Source organism: Bidens hawaiensis, unplaced genomic scaffold (assembly GCF_021521415.1).
Source record: "Bidens hawaiensis isolate Kalapana, Puna unplaced genomic scaffold, B.hawaiensis_p1.1 tig00022863_1, whole genome shotgun sequence".
Classification (NCBI taxonomy): Eukaryota; Viridiplantae; Streptophyta; class Magnoliopsida; order Asterales; family Asteraceae; genus Bidens; species Bidens hawaiensis.
In genome coordinates, this window is record NW_027493563.1 from 255934 (window position 1) to 272375 (window position 16442).

Sequence of the window (16442 nt, forward strand, 5' to 3'; positions counted from 1 at the left end):
TCGTCATCACTTCATACGGGATTGTGCTGAGAAGAAACTTATCAAGATCGAAAAAGTTGATACACTTGAAAATCTTGCTGACTTGTTTACAAAAGCGTTTGATAAATCCAGATTTCATAACCTAATTGAGCTAAACGGGATGATCAATCCCGAGTAACCATGTCTTTGATTTATTTAAAAAAAAAAAAAAATGTCATTATTGCTTAAAATTAGTCGGTTACCTCAGTTTGATGGACATATCCTCGGATATGTTTTGGTCCTCGTTTTCGACTTAGAAAAAGAGGATAGCCATTAACCGGAAGACTGAAAGTGACTGGGGCAGTTATGACGTGTATTCTTTCAGTTGCTGAAAATTAGTCGGTCATTCTTAGTAAGAAGGACACATACTTGTATGTGGTCGGTCCAGTTGATCCATTGGATCTTCAGGATAGCCGTTTACCTGACGACTTTGACGTGATTGGGGCGATTGAAATCAAATTTTTTTTTGGGAAATGAAATTACTTTTCAAGTCTATTACTTCGTAAGAAGTTCTTTGCTGTGTTTAACAGAAAATTGATCCAACCATGGAAAATGATATATATACTGATTGTGTGTGCTTAACTAGTGAAGTTATTAGGCTTAAAAGGCTTTAGAACAGTCATTGTATGTCATGGTAATTTTTATGGTGCGTAAAAGTGTATGTGATACTAACTTAAACTACTCGAATTTACGTGGAAACTTCTTAAGAGTTTTGAATGTCTTCACACATATCTTTTCGGATGATAGGCAGAAAAGCGACTACCCAGTCATACACGAGCCCGTGAGTGTTCTGATTCCCGTGAAGAAAGCATTTCAAGACACTGCAGTGATCCAGATTCGGGACTTGCAGTAGTTTAGTACTCCGAAGTCAATAAGAATGTTTGGTTTATAAAAAAAAAAAAAAAAAAAAAAAAAAAAAATGTATATTTTTAGTACTTATGAGATATAGAAACAATCAAGACTTCTCAAGTCTGGAGTAAGAAGAGAACGGGAAGCAGACAACGAGTATCTACAAGTTAATCAGACACTATGGGTCGAAGTTAACTCGGGGTGACTTGGGTATAGCCAAATACGCTTTGAGAATAGATAGAAGACATCATTATCTCTGAGTTGTTGCCAACTTAAATTTTTGAGCTTAACTGAACCTTAATCCGTATCACAGAAACGATGAAAACCATTTAAGTTATTTACATGCTTACAACCTGTTTCTCTATGTCATAATACAGCTAAACACGGATCCAAGTGCCAGTCACATAGTTAGTATGATTCCTGTTAGGATCTTTTATAAAACGTAGTGGTCCCTGACTAGACTGAAATTTGATCCCTTATTTCGTTAAAATTTTATAAGTTTTTCTATTTTTGTAGTAATATTATTTTATTGTTGGTTACTGGGTCTTGATCATTTTTGTTTAACTCTTTTTGGAAACTTATAATCTTAAGTACAAGATTCTTCAAACTTAAAGGGCTGATTTTGAAATTACGGGCGAAGTTGTTGAATTCGGCGAAGTTGTGATTAACTTCGCCTAGGCGAAGTTAAGCGTAACTTCGCCTGAACCAACTCTGCCCTATATAAGGCTTTTGATACAGTAACAGTATCATTATTTTCGAAATTCCGGCGAACATATTATCAAACCAAAGTATTCCGGCGATCTTGTTATTATCATTCGTTTTCGATCTTGTGTTTCTAGTTTCTACTATACTCGTGGTATGTGTTGTCAATTTCATCCAATCTTACTCGCTCGTTATAGGTTTACCCGGTTCGAGACCTCGGGTCGTCGAACCTTCGAAACCAAGTTTTTCAACCTTACGTTACGTGTTCATGGACGAGCTTTTCGTCTTAACACCATTACAATATGTTGTTCTTCATTGCTATATCGTCAAATCGGTCCGAAAACATCGGATCTAAACCAATGAATCTGAACAGTCGGCGTTTCAGATTCAGGCGAAGTTAAGGTTTAGGCGAAGTTATCCACAACTTCGCCAGGAGATTAATTTCGCATGTGGCGAAGTTATCCGTAACTTCGCCTTGAAGCTTAATTTCGCCTATGGCGAAGTTATCCGTAACTTCGCCTTGAACTCAAATTCGCCTGTGGCGATGTTGTGATTCGGCGAAGTTATCATCAAATTCGCCTATACCATTTTACTTAACAGTTTTTAGACGAAATTACAGTTGAAGCGAAGTTGTTCCCAACTTCGACTCACTGTTAAGTTCGCCTGTATAGTTTTAATCACAACTTCGCTTGTGGTACTTAGCGAACTTGTGAGTTGCTTACACACTGTCTAACTTGTTTTGTTTTGTGCAGTTATGGCTGCTGTTGGAGGTGCTGGTGGTGATGATGGTGATGAGCAACGACAATTCTTTCCAGCCCATAACCAGTACATCACGTTAGATCCAGACGCTCGAGGCGTAGAAGACTACAGGGAGATTATCACGTTTCTCCTGCGATCAAGAGTCTTTCACGCACTCACTAATACACTGCCCATTTCTCTGCCTAACATTGAAGACTTTTGGCAGACAGTTTACTATGATTGCAGGCCTGAGCCTCCGGTGATGCGAGCAACCGTAAATGGTCATAACATACAGTTTTCCTCGGACGACATACGGTTGGCTCTGCAGTTCGGTGAAGAAACAAGAGATGACCCAACGGAGTTCGTGGCTCCTTTTCGGGATGGAGCTTATTTGAGGATGGGTTATTCGGGTCCGCTGGGGGACTCGCAGAGGAGGAAAGGGTTTCTGCTGGATCAATGGCGCTTCCTGATGCATGTGTTGATTGTATGCATGTCCGGCAGGAAGGCAGGAACAGACGGGATGGGCGCGACGATGCAATCGGCCATGATTGCGCTGACTTACAACCGCAGATATTCTTTTAGTCAGCTAATATTCTACGAGATCGATCGTCAGAGACGGGCTGTGGCGCGCGAGCGATTCACTATGTATCCTCGTTTCTTGCAGATGATTTTGAATCATGTCGCTCCGTCGCTACCACAGAGACGCCCAATCAGATACGTCGAATGCGTGACGAAACGTATCTTTGCGCAGTGCCGCACTTCGAGCACTCGTAGCAAGCCTGAGCTGCGTCCCAGGCATACTCCATTATTCGGGTATCTCATCAACCCGGAGTATGTTCCTGCAGGAGGGGACGAGTTCAGAGATCCGCAACCACATCAGGCGGCAGCACCTCATGCTGTATCAGCTGCGCCTGGTGTATCTACTGTTGTCTCTGCTGCTGTGCCAGCTACTGTATCTCATGCTGTGTCTACTGCTGAGGATGTTGATTGTTTTAGGTTTCGTTTCAGTGTTTCACTAAGAGTGTTACGTGATATTCTCTGTAATAGTGACCTCGTGTCACGTGTTTGCTATCAATATAACGTGGTTGGTTTATTGCTCGTGTGTTCGATCTCTACACTCTCTACACTCGTATCTACCTGCGCAGGGATTCCGCACCTGCGTTGTTAGCGACATCCCGTGTACGATCCGTCCAGGAACCTACAATTGAAGAAAAAAAAAAAGTTGTCTGTATCAGCTGCGCCTGGTGTATCTACTGTTGTCTCTGCTGCTGTGCCAGCTACTGTATCTCATGCTGTGTCTACTGCTGAGGATGTTGATCTAGATGCTGCTTTTGGTGGACATGGTTTGTTTGATATGGATGTCTCGGGTCCTCAGTCTATGGATGCTACTAGAGCAGCTACTTCGGTAGCTGACTCCGATCTGGACGAAACGTTTGCTGAGGCGAGACGACTTATGGTGTCTCGGGAAAGGACTACGGGTAAGAGGCCGAGAACTGTGGACGAGGATGAGGAAGAAGTTGATGAAGAGGAGGCAGTGCAGATTGTGCTTAGACGTTCAAGAAGAGAACAGAGAGGTATGGGTTCGGGAGCTGGAGAATCTTCAAGGCTGGTACGTTTTGCTCCACCTGCCTTGTCTGGTATGTCTCTTATTCCTTCCACAGCACAGGTTACTGCTGTCGAGACGTCGGCACCAGCAGTTGTGTCTCTACCACCCCAACCGCTTAATCCACCGGTGGTAGTTGCACGATTCGTTGAGTCGACCATTACTACAACTGCAGGGTTACCAAGTGTACCACCTGCGGTCACTTCTGCTACTGATGTCCCGCCAACTCCATTGCCTACATCAGATTCTGAGAGGATTACTTCGCTAGAGCGGATTGTTGCTGAACAGTCAAAGACCATTCAGAGCCTAGTGGAATCCAATCGACTACAAGCAGCTCTCCTAGTTGAACACGGAAGAGTGATAGATGCCTTCAAGGCATTCTTGGCATCTCAGGGGGAGAAGACTTGTAGGGGTGATGAGTTGAGGACGAAAAGGAGAGAAGATCATGATGATGATCCCAATGCACCTTCCGGTGCAGGTGGTGAGCTGCCAAGAACCTCTCAGGCTCTTGGGGCTTCCACAACTGAGGGGGAGTCTACAAATGCAGCTGGTGACGACGTTGTAGCGGTTGATGATGATGCTGATGTTGAAGATGTGATCGACGCATTGAAAGAGTTGGATGAGGAGGATGATGAGTTTATGATTGAAGATGATGTGTTGCCAGTTGATGAGATCGAGAGGATTGGAGAGCAGATTACGGTTGAAAACGTGTTGGAAGAAGGTGAGATTGTTGATGACTCCGCGGAACATGAGATTCCGGAGGTTGAGAGACCAGGTTTGGGTGATGAGAACGTGGAGGAAGAGTCTGAGTGGGAGGAACAACCGAAATGGAAGGAGGGTTGTGCCCACTGGTTCGTGAAAACGAAGAAGCCGGCGGTCCCTAAGATGTTCAGAAAAAGTTACAATATTAAGGGATACGCGGAAGCCAAGAAAGGTATTATCTGCTGGTTATACGACGAGCAGCTGCGGCTCTTTGTGATCAAGAGATACGATGGCGTTCAGTACTTCCAGAGAAAGTTGAGATCTCTAAATACACTACCAGAATGTGAAGTAAAAGATTTAGCCAGATTGGGATTGGTAAATAGAAGTGAAGACAACATGGCTAGAATAATCGCGAAGATCGTGTGGAAAGAGTGCGTTAAAGAGAAAAAGTTTGAGCTACTGAAACCACAAAAAGGGAAACTTGTCGAAGACAAGGATAGAGGTCTGAGAGTTGATGGAAAACCTTGGATGGTCATGAAGTACAAACCGATCCGGTGCCTTAAAGAAGTACCGATGAAGCTCATGACCAAGGACGTGCTCAAAGATCTAAAATGGTGGTACGTAGATTGTGAGACAGCTGAGGCGGTAATGGAAGATGAGGATGAACAAGAAGTACTTCGGGTTTACGACCCGATGCATCTTGTTAATCTATCGCAGGCTGATTTGAAAATGCTCAACGAGAAGAAGATCTTCTACATTCCTGCTTGGAAGGATCAAGCTAGGAAATATCAACGGGTAGTGTCGGTATGTGTAAGAGAAGGGGCGCACGCGTAGAGGTGCAGATTACAAGACTCAAGATTTGAAGATCAAGATATGAAGCTACTGCCAAGGGGGAGTCTGTTGGTACATGTTTGTCAGTAGTTCATAGTCTAGCATTTGTAATCGAGTCTGTAATGTAATTATGTTTTGATTATGTTTAGTTTGTAACACGCGAAGTTGTCAACAAGTTCGCTATGGCGAACTTGTTGAATCAGCGAAGTTATTGACAACTTCGCCAATGGCGAAGTTGTCGTGTATATAAACTGTTTCAGCGAAACAGTTTGGTGTTGATTGTTTTAGGTTTCGTTTCAGTGTTTCACTAAGAGTGTTACGTGATATTCTCTGTAATAGTGACCTCGTGTCACGTGTTTGCTATCAATATAACGTGGTTGGTTTATTGCTCGTGTGTTCGATCTCTACACTCTCTACACTCGTATCTACCTGCGCAGGGATTCCGCACCTGCGTTGTTAGCGACATCCCGTGTACGATCCGTCCAGGAACCTACAATCTCGATAATGATGCTCAATAGTTTGCGCGCGAGTCAACTTACGAGCTATAAAATAATGAAGCTTGCGCACGTTGCGGCTTATGAGCTATAATATGACGATAATGACTGGCCCACAAGGGCCTCTTCTACGCAGGATGACTATCCCAGCTTGTTTTCAAGATAATAATGGAGGCGCAGTCGGCCAGATAATAATAATGTCATATGTGCTTGTGCGACTCGTAGCCGAACCTTCAAAAACATATCAAATTAGCGCGTGGCCGTTTGGGATATTGTTAGGCTCCCGCCCTAAGATTCGGATGTCTTCCATCGCGATAATGTAGTGGTGGTATACCACGATAGTCCCCTAGTTCATTGCTGCCAAATAAAGTTGTCCTTATCCTGATTTGGGATTAGACTATTCTCATTTGTTGTGTCGCTTGCGCATAGGTTTTGGCTTTGTGTCATGCGCCACGCGCAGATGTTGCATGCGTGCGCGTAGACTGTGTGTCATGCGCCACGCGCAGATGTTGCATGCGTGCGCGTAGACTGTGTGTCATGCCCCACGCGCAGATGTTGCATGCGCGTGCACGTAGACTGTGTGTCATGTGCCACGCGCAGATGTTGCATGCGCGTGCGCGTAGACTTTGTGTCATGCGCAGATGTTTCATGCGCTTGCGCACAGGCTGTGTCATGCGCCATGCGCAGATGTTGCGTGCGCTGATGTGATATGCGTGAGCATATGATGCGTAAGCATATGTAATATGCGTGAGCATATGTGATGCGTGAGCATAAGTGGTGCATGAGCATGTGATATGCGACTGCGCTCAAGCATCATGGCGGTGCGCATGTAGAATGGCGGAATGGTTGACCCGCGGTGGCGCGCATGTGACGTGGCTTGGCGCTAGAATGGTTTACCCGCGGGGGCTTGTGTTAATAGGTTTAATTATGACGGCGTGTTGAGCGGAGCGGAGCCGCGTTCGGTCTTGTATTCGGCGGGAAGCCGTATGGGTTATGAGGATTCCCAACCTTTAAGTTTGGCGCATGGCCTTATGGGTTTGAGGATTCCCAATCTTTAAGTTTGGCGCGTGGCCTTATGGGTTTATGAGGATTCCCAACCTTTAAGTTTGGCGCATGGCCTTATGGGTTTATGAGGATTCCCAACCTTTAAGTTTGGCGCGTGGCCTTATGGGTTTATGAGGATTCCCAACCTTTAATTTTGGCGCTTGGCCTTATGGGTTTATGAGGATTCCCGACCTTTAAGTTTGGCGCGTGGCCTTATGGGTTTATGAGGATTCCCAACCTTTTAAGTTTGGCGCTTGGCCTTATGGGTTTATGAGGATTCCCAACCTTTAAGTTTGGCGCTTGGCCTTATGGGTTTATGAGGATTCCCAACCTTTAAGTTTGGCGCTTGGCCTTATGGGTTTATGAGGAATCCCAATCTTTTAAGTTTGGCGCTTGGCCTTATGGGTTTATGAGGATTCCCAACCTTTAAGTTTGGCGCTTGGCCTTATGTGCGCATGCACGGCGACGGAGTGGTGACTCGCGGGCGCGCGTGCATGGCGGAGAGTTGCACTCACGCATGTCGGCGGAATGGTGACCCGCCAGCGAGCATGCGTGGTGGCAGTCTTCTGCGCAAAACCCACATGGTGGAGGTCTTTTGCGCGAAACCCGCATGGTGGTTCCCGCGGTGGCACATGCATGGCTGCGGAGTGAGAATCCGCGAGCGCGCGTGCATGGCGGCGGAAGTCTGGTAATTTTTGGATCTACAATTTGAGAGATCTGTAATTTTAAACCTAAAATCCAGGTCTGTAATCTAGATCTAGATCTGTAAATCATATCTAAATAGATCTGAAGCTCGTAGCGGAGAGAATTTAAAACCATCACAGATCCGGAGGCTTGATCATCTGAATCAGGTAGTTTCTTTTTTGCACAGATCTGGAAGCCTCTTTTAGATCTATGGATCTTTTTGAGCATTAATAGAACAAGCCTTGAAGCCTCTTTCTGTAAACTTCCAGATCTGGGTTTTTCCTGGGAGAGATCTGACAGCCGAGACGAAAATCGAAGGGTAGTTCGTTGCCGTCCCACGGATGGCGCCAATGTCGAAGCATGAAATGAATCTGACCTGATCCATGACGATGTTTCCACGGATTTCGAGATGAACGAACCGCGACTTGATCTTCTTCTTCGATTGCTTGAGACCTGCAATGGCTTTTCGGGGGTGTGGAGGTGACTGCTAAGAAATCCTGAGGATCTCTTGTTTACAGACACAAAAATAGGGTGGTGGCTCTTATTGAGCATGACCCCCTAACAAGGAGGTGGAGACCTCCTTATATAGAGAGCCTCATGGCCACCATCATGGTACCCTAATGGGCCTAGCCCAGTTAGGGTTACCTCCACAAAACCCCCTCAGCCCAATAACATTGTATTAGTCCATATAATAAAATAAGCCAAACATAATAAATTTAGGGTCGTAAAACCGGGTTTAGTACCATACCCCTACAAGCCCCCCAAGTCCAGTGTTGCTCCTAGGCGTGCAAGCGTTTAGGTGGAGCGCTGGACTTTATAAGGTGTGTTAGGAAATGAGGCGGTTTTTTTCCTTTTCTTCAGCCTTGTCTTTATTGTCTTTGAGTTTTGGGAGGTTTTCTCCATGATGGTGACATGTTGTGATTTTTATGATAATGATGGTGCACTGGCATGAATAAGATATAGCACGCATCATAACAATAGTGGCGCGAGGCCTGATAAAAGATAGAGCGCGCATCTCGATAATGATGCTTAATAGTTTGCGCGCGAGGTAGCTTACGAGCTATAAGAATAATGAAGCTTGCGCGCGAGGCGACTTACGAGCTATAAAAATAATGAAGCTTGCGCGCGAGGCGACTTACGAGCTATAAAATACAATTACTAAAATTCTAGTTCACAGTGGTCAAAACTCACTATTTATTTTGGGTATCAGATCTGCGAATGATTTCAAGATCTGATGTTTGAAGTTGAGATCATGCGTACCTACTTGTTGTTTTAGTTTTTGACAACTTCTTATTATACATTATTATAACAATTTGAATTTTATCAACTATAATTAAAGATTATTGATGAAAATTTACAATTGTCATACCTAAATCAGAGGATTGACTTACAATCTTTATAAAGATAGAAATATTAAGAGTCAGATATGTAGATAAAATGCATTTAAACTAAGTTTTTCTTTGAATTATGGATTAATCAAATAAACCAAAAGAAAATAATAATTATAGTAGTAGTAGTGGTGGTGGTGATAGGAGCAGCAGCAGCAGTAGTAATAGTAGTAGTAATAATAATAATAATAAATCTGAGCTCGAGCTTTAGAGAAGTCTATCGAGCCGAGCTCAAGTAGTGTAAAGCTCTCGTTTGTACCTTGATATTCCTAGTCGTTTATTGCATTTATCCAGAAGCTTAATTGATCTGTGATCTGTTAATTGTCTTAATATATGTGTTGTTTCCTTCGGCTGCTGAGCTGCAGGAATATGAACCCTGAGATCATGGACGAAAACACAACGTCTGATCGCACCGTTTTAGTAAGTAAACATATATATTTCTGGTGGTTGGTTTGTGTATTTTAAAATGTATTATATAATAAGTATTTATTTATTTATATATTTCTTTGTTTGGTTGTTTCAGCGAAGACCCAACAGACGAGTCTGTCTGATTCTACTAGTCATTGTGATTTGTGTCGTCGCTGCTATCGTATGTCCGCTTGCTATTAAATTATCTACAACCAAGCCAAAAGTGTCTGTGACGAGTGCTAATGTGATTGAAGGGGGTCATTTTCACTCCCAAAGGAATTCGTGTGTACGGAAGCGTACCCATGATGGCGACATTTGAAAAGATCGGTGTCAACCCTGTGACTGGGAATGCTACATTGAGAGTGTCTTTCTATTTGTATGAAAATGGCCCACGAGTCACATTCGAAGGAAAATGTGATGAGTGCATAAGTAGGGTCGGGCAGTCTGGGAAGCCAATGGTAATTAAGTTTGATCACACCCTGCATAACTTAACAGACAAACAGTTATCCTACCTTAAGGAAACTGTGGGTCACGAGATATGGTTGAAAGTTGACATCAAACTGAAGTGTAAGCGAAATTTTGAGGTTAATTTAAGCTGTGTGTTTTACTCTACAACTTGAAGAGGATGGTGCTCTTATTAAACTCATGAAATGCTTAACGATATCTGTTGAATGTTGTGTGGTAAGTTTTATTGAGTAAGTTAGATAAATTATTCTAGATTCAAAGTATTAATGTTAATGGCTGTTTGAGACATTGTAAATGAAATGATCATCTTAGATAATATTGATTTTAACTATTAACAATATATGAGAATTTTGATGTGTCCTTTTCTCTCGTGTGTTTGATTAGATGAAATCTACTAAAAATATGATATTTTGTATAATACTCTTTTTTTAAGAATTATTTACACAAAATAATAATAATAATAATAATAATAATAATAATAATAATAATAATAATGCTTTTCCAGAGCAAGTGCATAGAAATCTTTTGTTTTGTAAAAAGATGTTTGATGATGAAACCAAAATTGATTACCATTTTGTGATTTAAAGTTATGAGTAATGGAATACATGTATTTGAACATTCACAAGGAATTGCATCTGCTTTGCCTAATTAGTAATTAGTAAAATGTTATGGTATCAAAACTAGTGTATGATTTAGAAATGAAACAAGTTTAGACAACATGATTTATTGTTTCTTCTCTAACGTTCTTATTATTATTGTTGATTAGATTTATGTGAGATATCAAAGAGCCATTTATTAATCACAAGATTAATTAGGTTGATAGGTTCTAGGTGGAGGTAAGCATCTCGAGTCTATTTATTAATTAATGAAACCGATGTTCTAAACTGGAGTCTGTTTGGTATTAGTTTGAGCATGTCAATCCAGGGTGTCTTGAATTAGTCAGTAATTAGGTTAAAAACCCGTGTACTACACGGGTCTCAATAATTAAAAACAAAAAAAAACAAAACAAAAAATTAAATATTACATAAATACTTTAAAGTCACAATTCACATGTATATATGAGTATATTTCCTTGTAAAAAGATAAAATAGATAAATAAACAATTTAAAATGATGATATTGTAGCAATATTATCCTAATATTTTGGGCGGGAAAATGTAGAAATAGAGAAATATTAGTTTGACACATGGCAAAAAATGGATTCCTTTATTATATAGGATAGACTAACTTATATGTCCGTGTGCTACATGAGTTGAGAAAATGTTTTTTCTTAAACAAATTTAACAGTATATAATAAGATGAGTAAAATTTATAAAAATCAATTTCACATATAACCGTAAAATTCAATTAAAAATATATTTTGTTAACAGATATAGGTTCTAGTTTTTATTTACTAATTTCTAAAGACATTTATATAGAAAGCGGGATGTTTGTATCGAATAATCCATTTTGGCGTTTGAATGAGGTGACTAAAAAGTTTCATACATATAATCATTTACAAAATTGCATGTTAATAGATACGCTTAACTTTTGTATAAATATTAAACTTAAAATTTGAAGGGGTTAAAGTATACATAATAACTTCATTTATGTTATTTATGATTATTTTTTAAATTTCCTATCAAATTTAGAGAGAGATATATTTTTTATAAGATTGTGAGAAAAAAAATTAAGAATGTATATCAAAAAATAAAAAAAAAATTTGGAAAATTTATTTAAACAAAAACGTCATATTATTTTTTGAATTACTAATTATAGGGATGATTAAAATTATTAAAAAAAAAAGAAAAGAATATGTATATTACACTTTATTATGAAAAATAAAAGAATAAAAATCAACAATATAATACTCCTCCCAATAAAACCTTATTTAACCTAAATTCTTTATTTTAACAACTTTTCATCTTCCATCTTCATTCTTACATCTTCAACATAGAAATTATTTACGGCTGATTTCAAAGAATCATTTATCATCTTGTTAAGATCTTCAAAATTTGGTGAGTTACTTTTCAGATACTAAGTATTCTGTTGATTAAGGTTAAAGTAACTGAATCTGTGAAAGTTTTGAAAAAATACTGTGATGATTAAATAATCTTTGAAGTTTAATGTTTGAATATATGTTTTCTTTATGTTTATGTAGATTGCATAACAAAATTTATTGAAATATTATGTATACGTATTTTGATAGATAAAATTAGGGCTTTTGAAAAGAAATATAATCAGAATGAAATAATGTTTGTATTATTTTGACATTGTGTTAGTGTTTATTTATTGATATGTTTGAATGATAACATAAACTGTAATACAAAATTGACTGTTACAATCATTCACAGGTCAGATGGGTCCAAAGTTTATTAAGTTTATAAAAAAGCCTAATGCAACTTCTATGGTAAGCCTTGTAGTTTTTAAATAGTATCAGTACATAATAAGTATATTAATGTAAAAGGGTTTTGAATTTGTATTTATTTCAGAAGCTACCGTAAATCTATGATGATTTATTTTCAAAATTCAATTATCCACTTGGTTATACTACTATTAGAACAAAAAGCGGATCAAGATTGACAGTTTCAATAAAATTTGAGAAGAATGGTTATAGGATAACTAAAGGATGGGAAAACGTTGCTTTGGATTTGAAGTTAGCTTATGATGATTTGTTTGGTCTTTAAGCATGATGGAAATTCATGTTTCACAATTCAGCATTTCAATGAAACTCGTGTTACTGCTGATGACAATTCATTCTACAAAATGTTGTTCCATCTTGACATTGATTATACATTATGTATTCTAATTGTGAGTTTAAAGTAATAGTTAGGGTATGGAAAATTTTAAAATACTTTTTCATGTTTTTGAATATAAAGGTGGTGCCAACTTTGTTTGTTCAACGATTTGAAGACCTCGAAAATATCTCTATCAGATATTTTACCATACGTGCTGATGACATGTATGATTGTACAGTCAAAATCCTTAACATTGGAGAAAAGTTTTATTTTAGGAGGGGTTGGCTGAAAGTAGTTGAAGCTTTAAAACTGAAAAGGGGAGACTATCTGCTTATTTGATTATGATAGTAAAGATGTTTTCAAGTTGACAGCTTTCAAGGCAGATGGTATTGAATATAGGTTGAAACCATTTAAATATCCGAATAATGTTAGAGAAATTATAGATGTTGATCTTGAATCAATTGAAGATGAATATGATGATAATATTGGTAAGAATAATGCTATGTTAAAGTAAGTTCGATGGGAATGAATCATGAATTTGAACATAATGTTGATGTGGAAGAGCAACATTTTGTTGATGTTGATGTTGATGTTGGTAACAATGGTGATGAAGAAAATGTTGGTGGGATTAATGAGGTTGATGTTGAGGTTGATGATGGTACCAGTGGTGATGAAGATAATGATGGTGCGGTTAATGTGGTTGATGATCATGATCTTCAGTTCGTTAAAACAATTGGTGATAGTTGTAATTTTTAACTCCAAATATATGATTCATAAAATATAATATTTTCCATTTTTTGTAACGTTTACCAAATCGGTTTGCAAGAAAATCAAAGTTGAATAAATCAAGGAAGGTGATTATCAGAAACAACAATGGTGTGGAGTTTAAAAGTGAACTTCGTGTTGAAACTCCGCACAACAAACCGAGATACCGTGTCCACGACTTCAAAGGTATGTTAACATCTTTTGACTTGAATGTTGGTGACACATGTTTGTTTGCTTATAACAAAAGGGAAGGGAAGATAATCATAAGTAATGTGGTGAACAATTAAAACAATTTGTTTTTTATGTTTTATGTTTGTTGATCATGACTTGGACTTTTTAAGTATGGTAGATGAAAGTTTATGAAACAATATTTGAAGTAATGTTTGAAGTTAGGATATGTATAACTTTATGTAAGAATTTTGGTAATTTAGGATGTTTACTTTTTATTATATGTCCTGAAGTAAAGCCTTTTTATTATATTGCATGATTAAACCATTATGATTGTGGATTATATGTAAACATTATGACATGCAAAATAGTTTACCATAATTGTTTAAAAACATGAATATTGTTAAACTTTTAAAAGGTACTTACAAACTTCTAAATACTTCTTTGTATACAACATTTGATGTTTCATTTGAAGTATTACCATCACCATCTAGAATTAGAACTTTAAGCCCATCTCGTCTTGTAACTCTTGATAATGCGACACATAATTAACCATGTGTAAAAACGGGCTTTTTCAAATATAATCCAACTCTTGATAATGATTTCCCTTGACTTTTGTTTATGGTCATTGCGAAACATAAAGCAAGCGGATATTGTCTTCTTTGTAGCTTAATGTGAAGTTTTTTGTCGGTACGTATCAATGTAATTCTTGGAATATAATGCTTATCTCCAATATTACTACCTGATATAATCTCCACTCGTATAATACGTTTTCCCAATGAGACCACCTTTAACCGAGTACCGTTACACAATCCACTTTTTTGATCAATATTTCTTAGAAGCATAACAGGAACTCCTGCCTTTAACACCAACTTGTGGTTTGGCAAACCTGATGCTTTAATTCCATTAAGAATGTCGGGAGAGCATAAACTCTCATCCAAATTCTCATTAATCATGTCGGTAGGACATACACTATCAGAATTTAGATATTCCCTTTCTTCACCAGGAAATATTGACAGCAAACGGTCATTAATTTCTTGAACAATATCATTTTTTGGAGCAAGTATTGCTCTTTCATGAAAATAATCTTTTTCTTTGAAATTTTTAAAACGGACGGATACACAAAGTCTATTAACTCAAAAATTGGATCACATGAATGTCTGATAAGAAGATCTTCTGGTATTTATATTTGTGCTTCACCATCATTGGTACCACCAGCATTACCTTCGCCTATATCCAAAAACCATTGTGCAAACATTTGTGTTTCCTGAATTTCAGTTGAATGATTTGAGGTAGTTAACCTCAGATTTTTTTGTCAACTTAAGGACTTTGCAATTTCTCCAAATGTAAGAAGAACTTAAGCATGAGTTTACAATTTGTTGTCTACTTCCACCTGGGACAACTGGTAATATTTGTCTAAAGTCTCCTCAAAAAACAATCACCTTTCCACCAAATGGTAAATCTGAAGAAGCTCCTGATGAAGATGTTAAAATATCTTTTAATGATCTATCCAAAGCTTCAAACCCATGCTTGTGTACCATCGGTGCTTCATCCCATATATTAGTGAGGTTTCTCTTAATAAACATGCAAGATCGCTATCTTGCTTTATGTAACAAAATGAATCCTCAACCAAATTAATTGGAATGTGAAACCTGAAGTGTGCAGTCCTACCACCGGATAACAAAAGTGATGTGATTCCACTTGAAGCAACACTTAAACAATTTTTCCTTGAGATCTTATAGATGCACATAACGTTTTCCAAATATAAGTTTTTCCAGTGCCACCATAACCATAAAAAAAATACCCCACTTTTATTCTTATCAACCGCTTCAATGATTTCTTCATATACAGAATGTTGCTCGTCAGTAAATGAAGAAAACAGTTGTTCAAACTCTTGAGCTAACATAACCTTGTCATAAGAAAGTTCTTCACTAAGTAAAATATTATTTGCAGAAGAGATGGAATCTTTATTAGAAAAATGCATGGTAAAAAACTTTTTTAGGGTGAAATTATTTCTTAATAGAAACTTTTCTATTTCAAACAATGTAAGGTTTTTGAGCTGTTCGTCATTAAGTTCTAAACATGCACATTTAAAATAAATTGTGTTATACAAAAAATAAATAAAAAATATTTTTTATATAGAGATAATAAAACATCAATTTGTATCATTATATGATTTTTAATACCTGAATGCTTTAAAACAATGCGTTGTCTGTATAAAATATCATCTGACAAGTAAGTCCACGTTGTTTCCCAAACAAATTCAGGTCTAGACATGCTCTCGGACATTAGCAATGTGCAAAATAAACTTCTTAAGTAATAACCAGTGCCAATAAAACTTGCTTCTACAATTGCTTCAACATATTCATTGTCATCATCCAAAAGGCCACATGCATAACATGCATCTCTAAATGTTGGATATTTGACAGAGTTGACTGTTCGAATTTGAGCAAATGTTGTTGGACCTTTAACCTTGTTCAACAAAATTCTTAAATAATAAGTTTCACCAAGAGAAGGAGAAACTGCATGAACTCTACCAATGGAAAACCCAAATTTCCTTGGTTTCCAATAACGTTTGTCAGCTTTCCAAACAAACTTTGTAGGAAATTCAACGTAAGTGTACGTGTTTCTGGATACTTTTGATTGCACTTGAACCACTCTGAAAACATTGAGGAAGCAACAGAAGGTTTATCTAAGATATCATCAAGATCATCAAACGCCTCATAAATAACTTGCTGTTGTCCAGGTAGATGAAAAGGAAGCCTAATCACTGAGGGAGTCCTATAATGTATATCATATGAAAAAAATCCTCCATGATGCTTCACATGCAGATATGTATCTGCAGCTATAGTAGTCTTTGATTTCAT

At 38.1% G+C, this 16442-nt stretch overlaps 1 protein-coding gene across 1 annotated transcript; it reads right to left on the reverse strand.

Moving 5' to 3' along the window:
* Positions 1–14123: 14123 nt before the first annotated feature.
* LOC143566262 (uncharacterized) lies at positions 14124–16442 on the reverse strand. The gene is made up of 5 exons (XM_077053009.1): positions 16113–16442; positions 15762–16047; positions 15380–15651; positions 14776–14842; positions 14124–14668 (listed from the first exon to the last, which is right to left on the reverse strand). The coding sequence occupies exons 1-5, from the start codon at positions 16440–16442 to the stop codon at positions 14124–14126; spliced, it is 1500 nt and encodes a 499-aa protein (XP_076909124.1).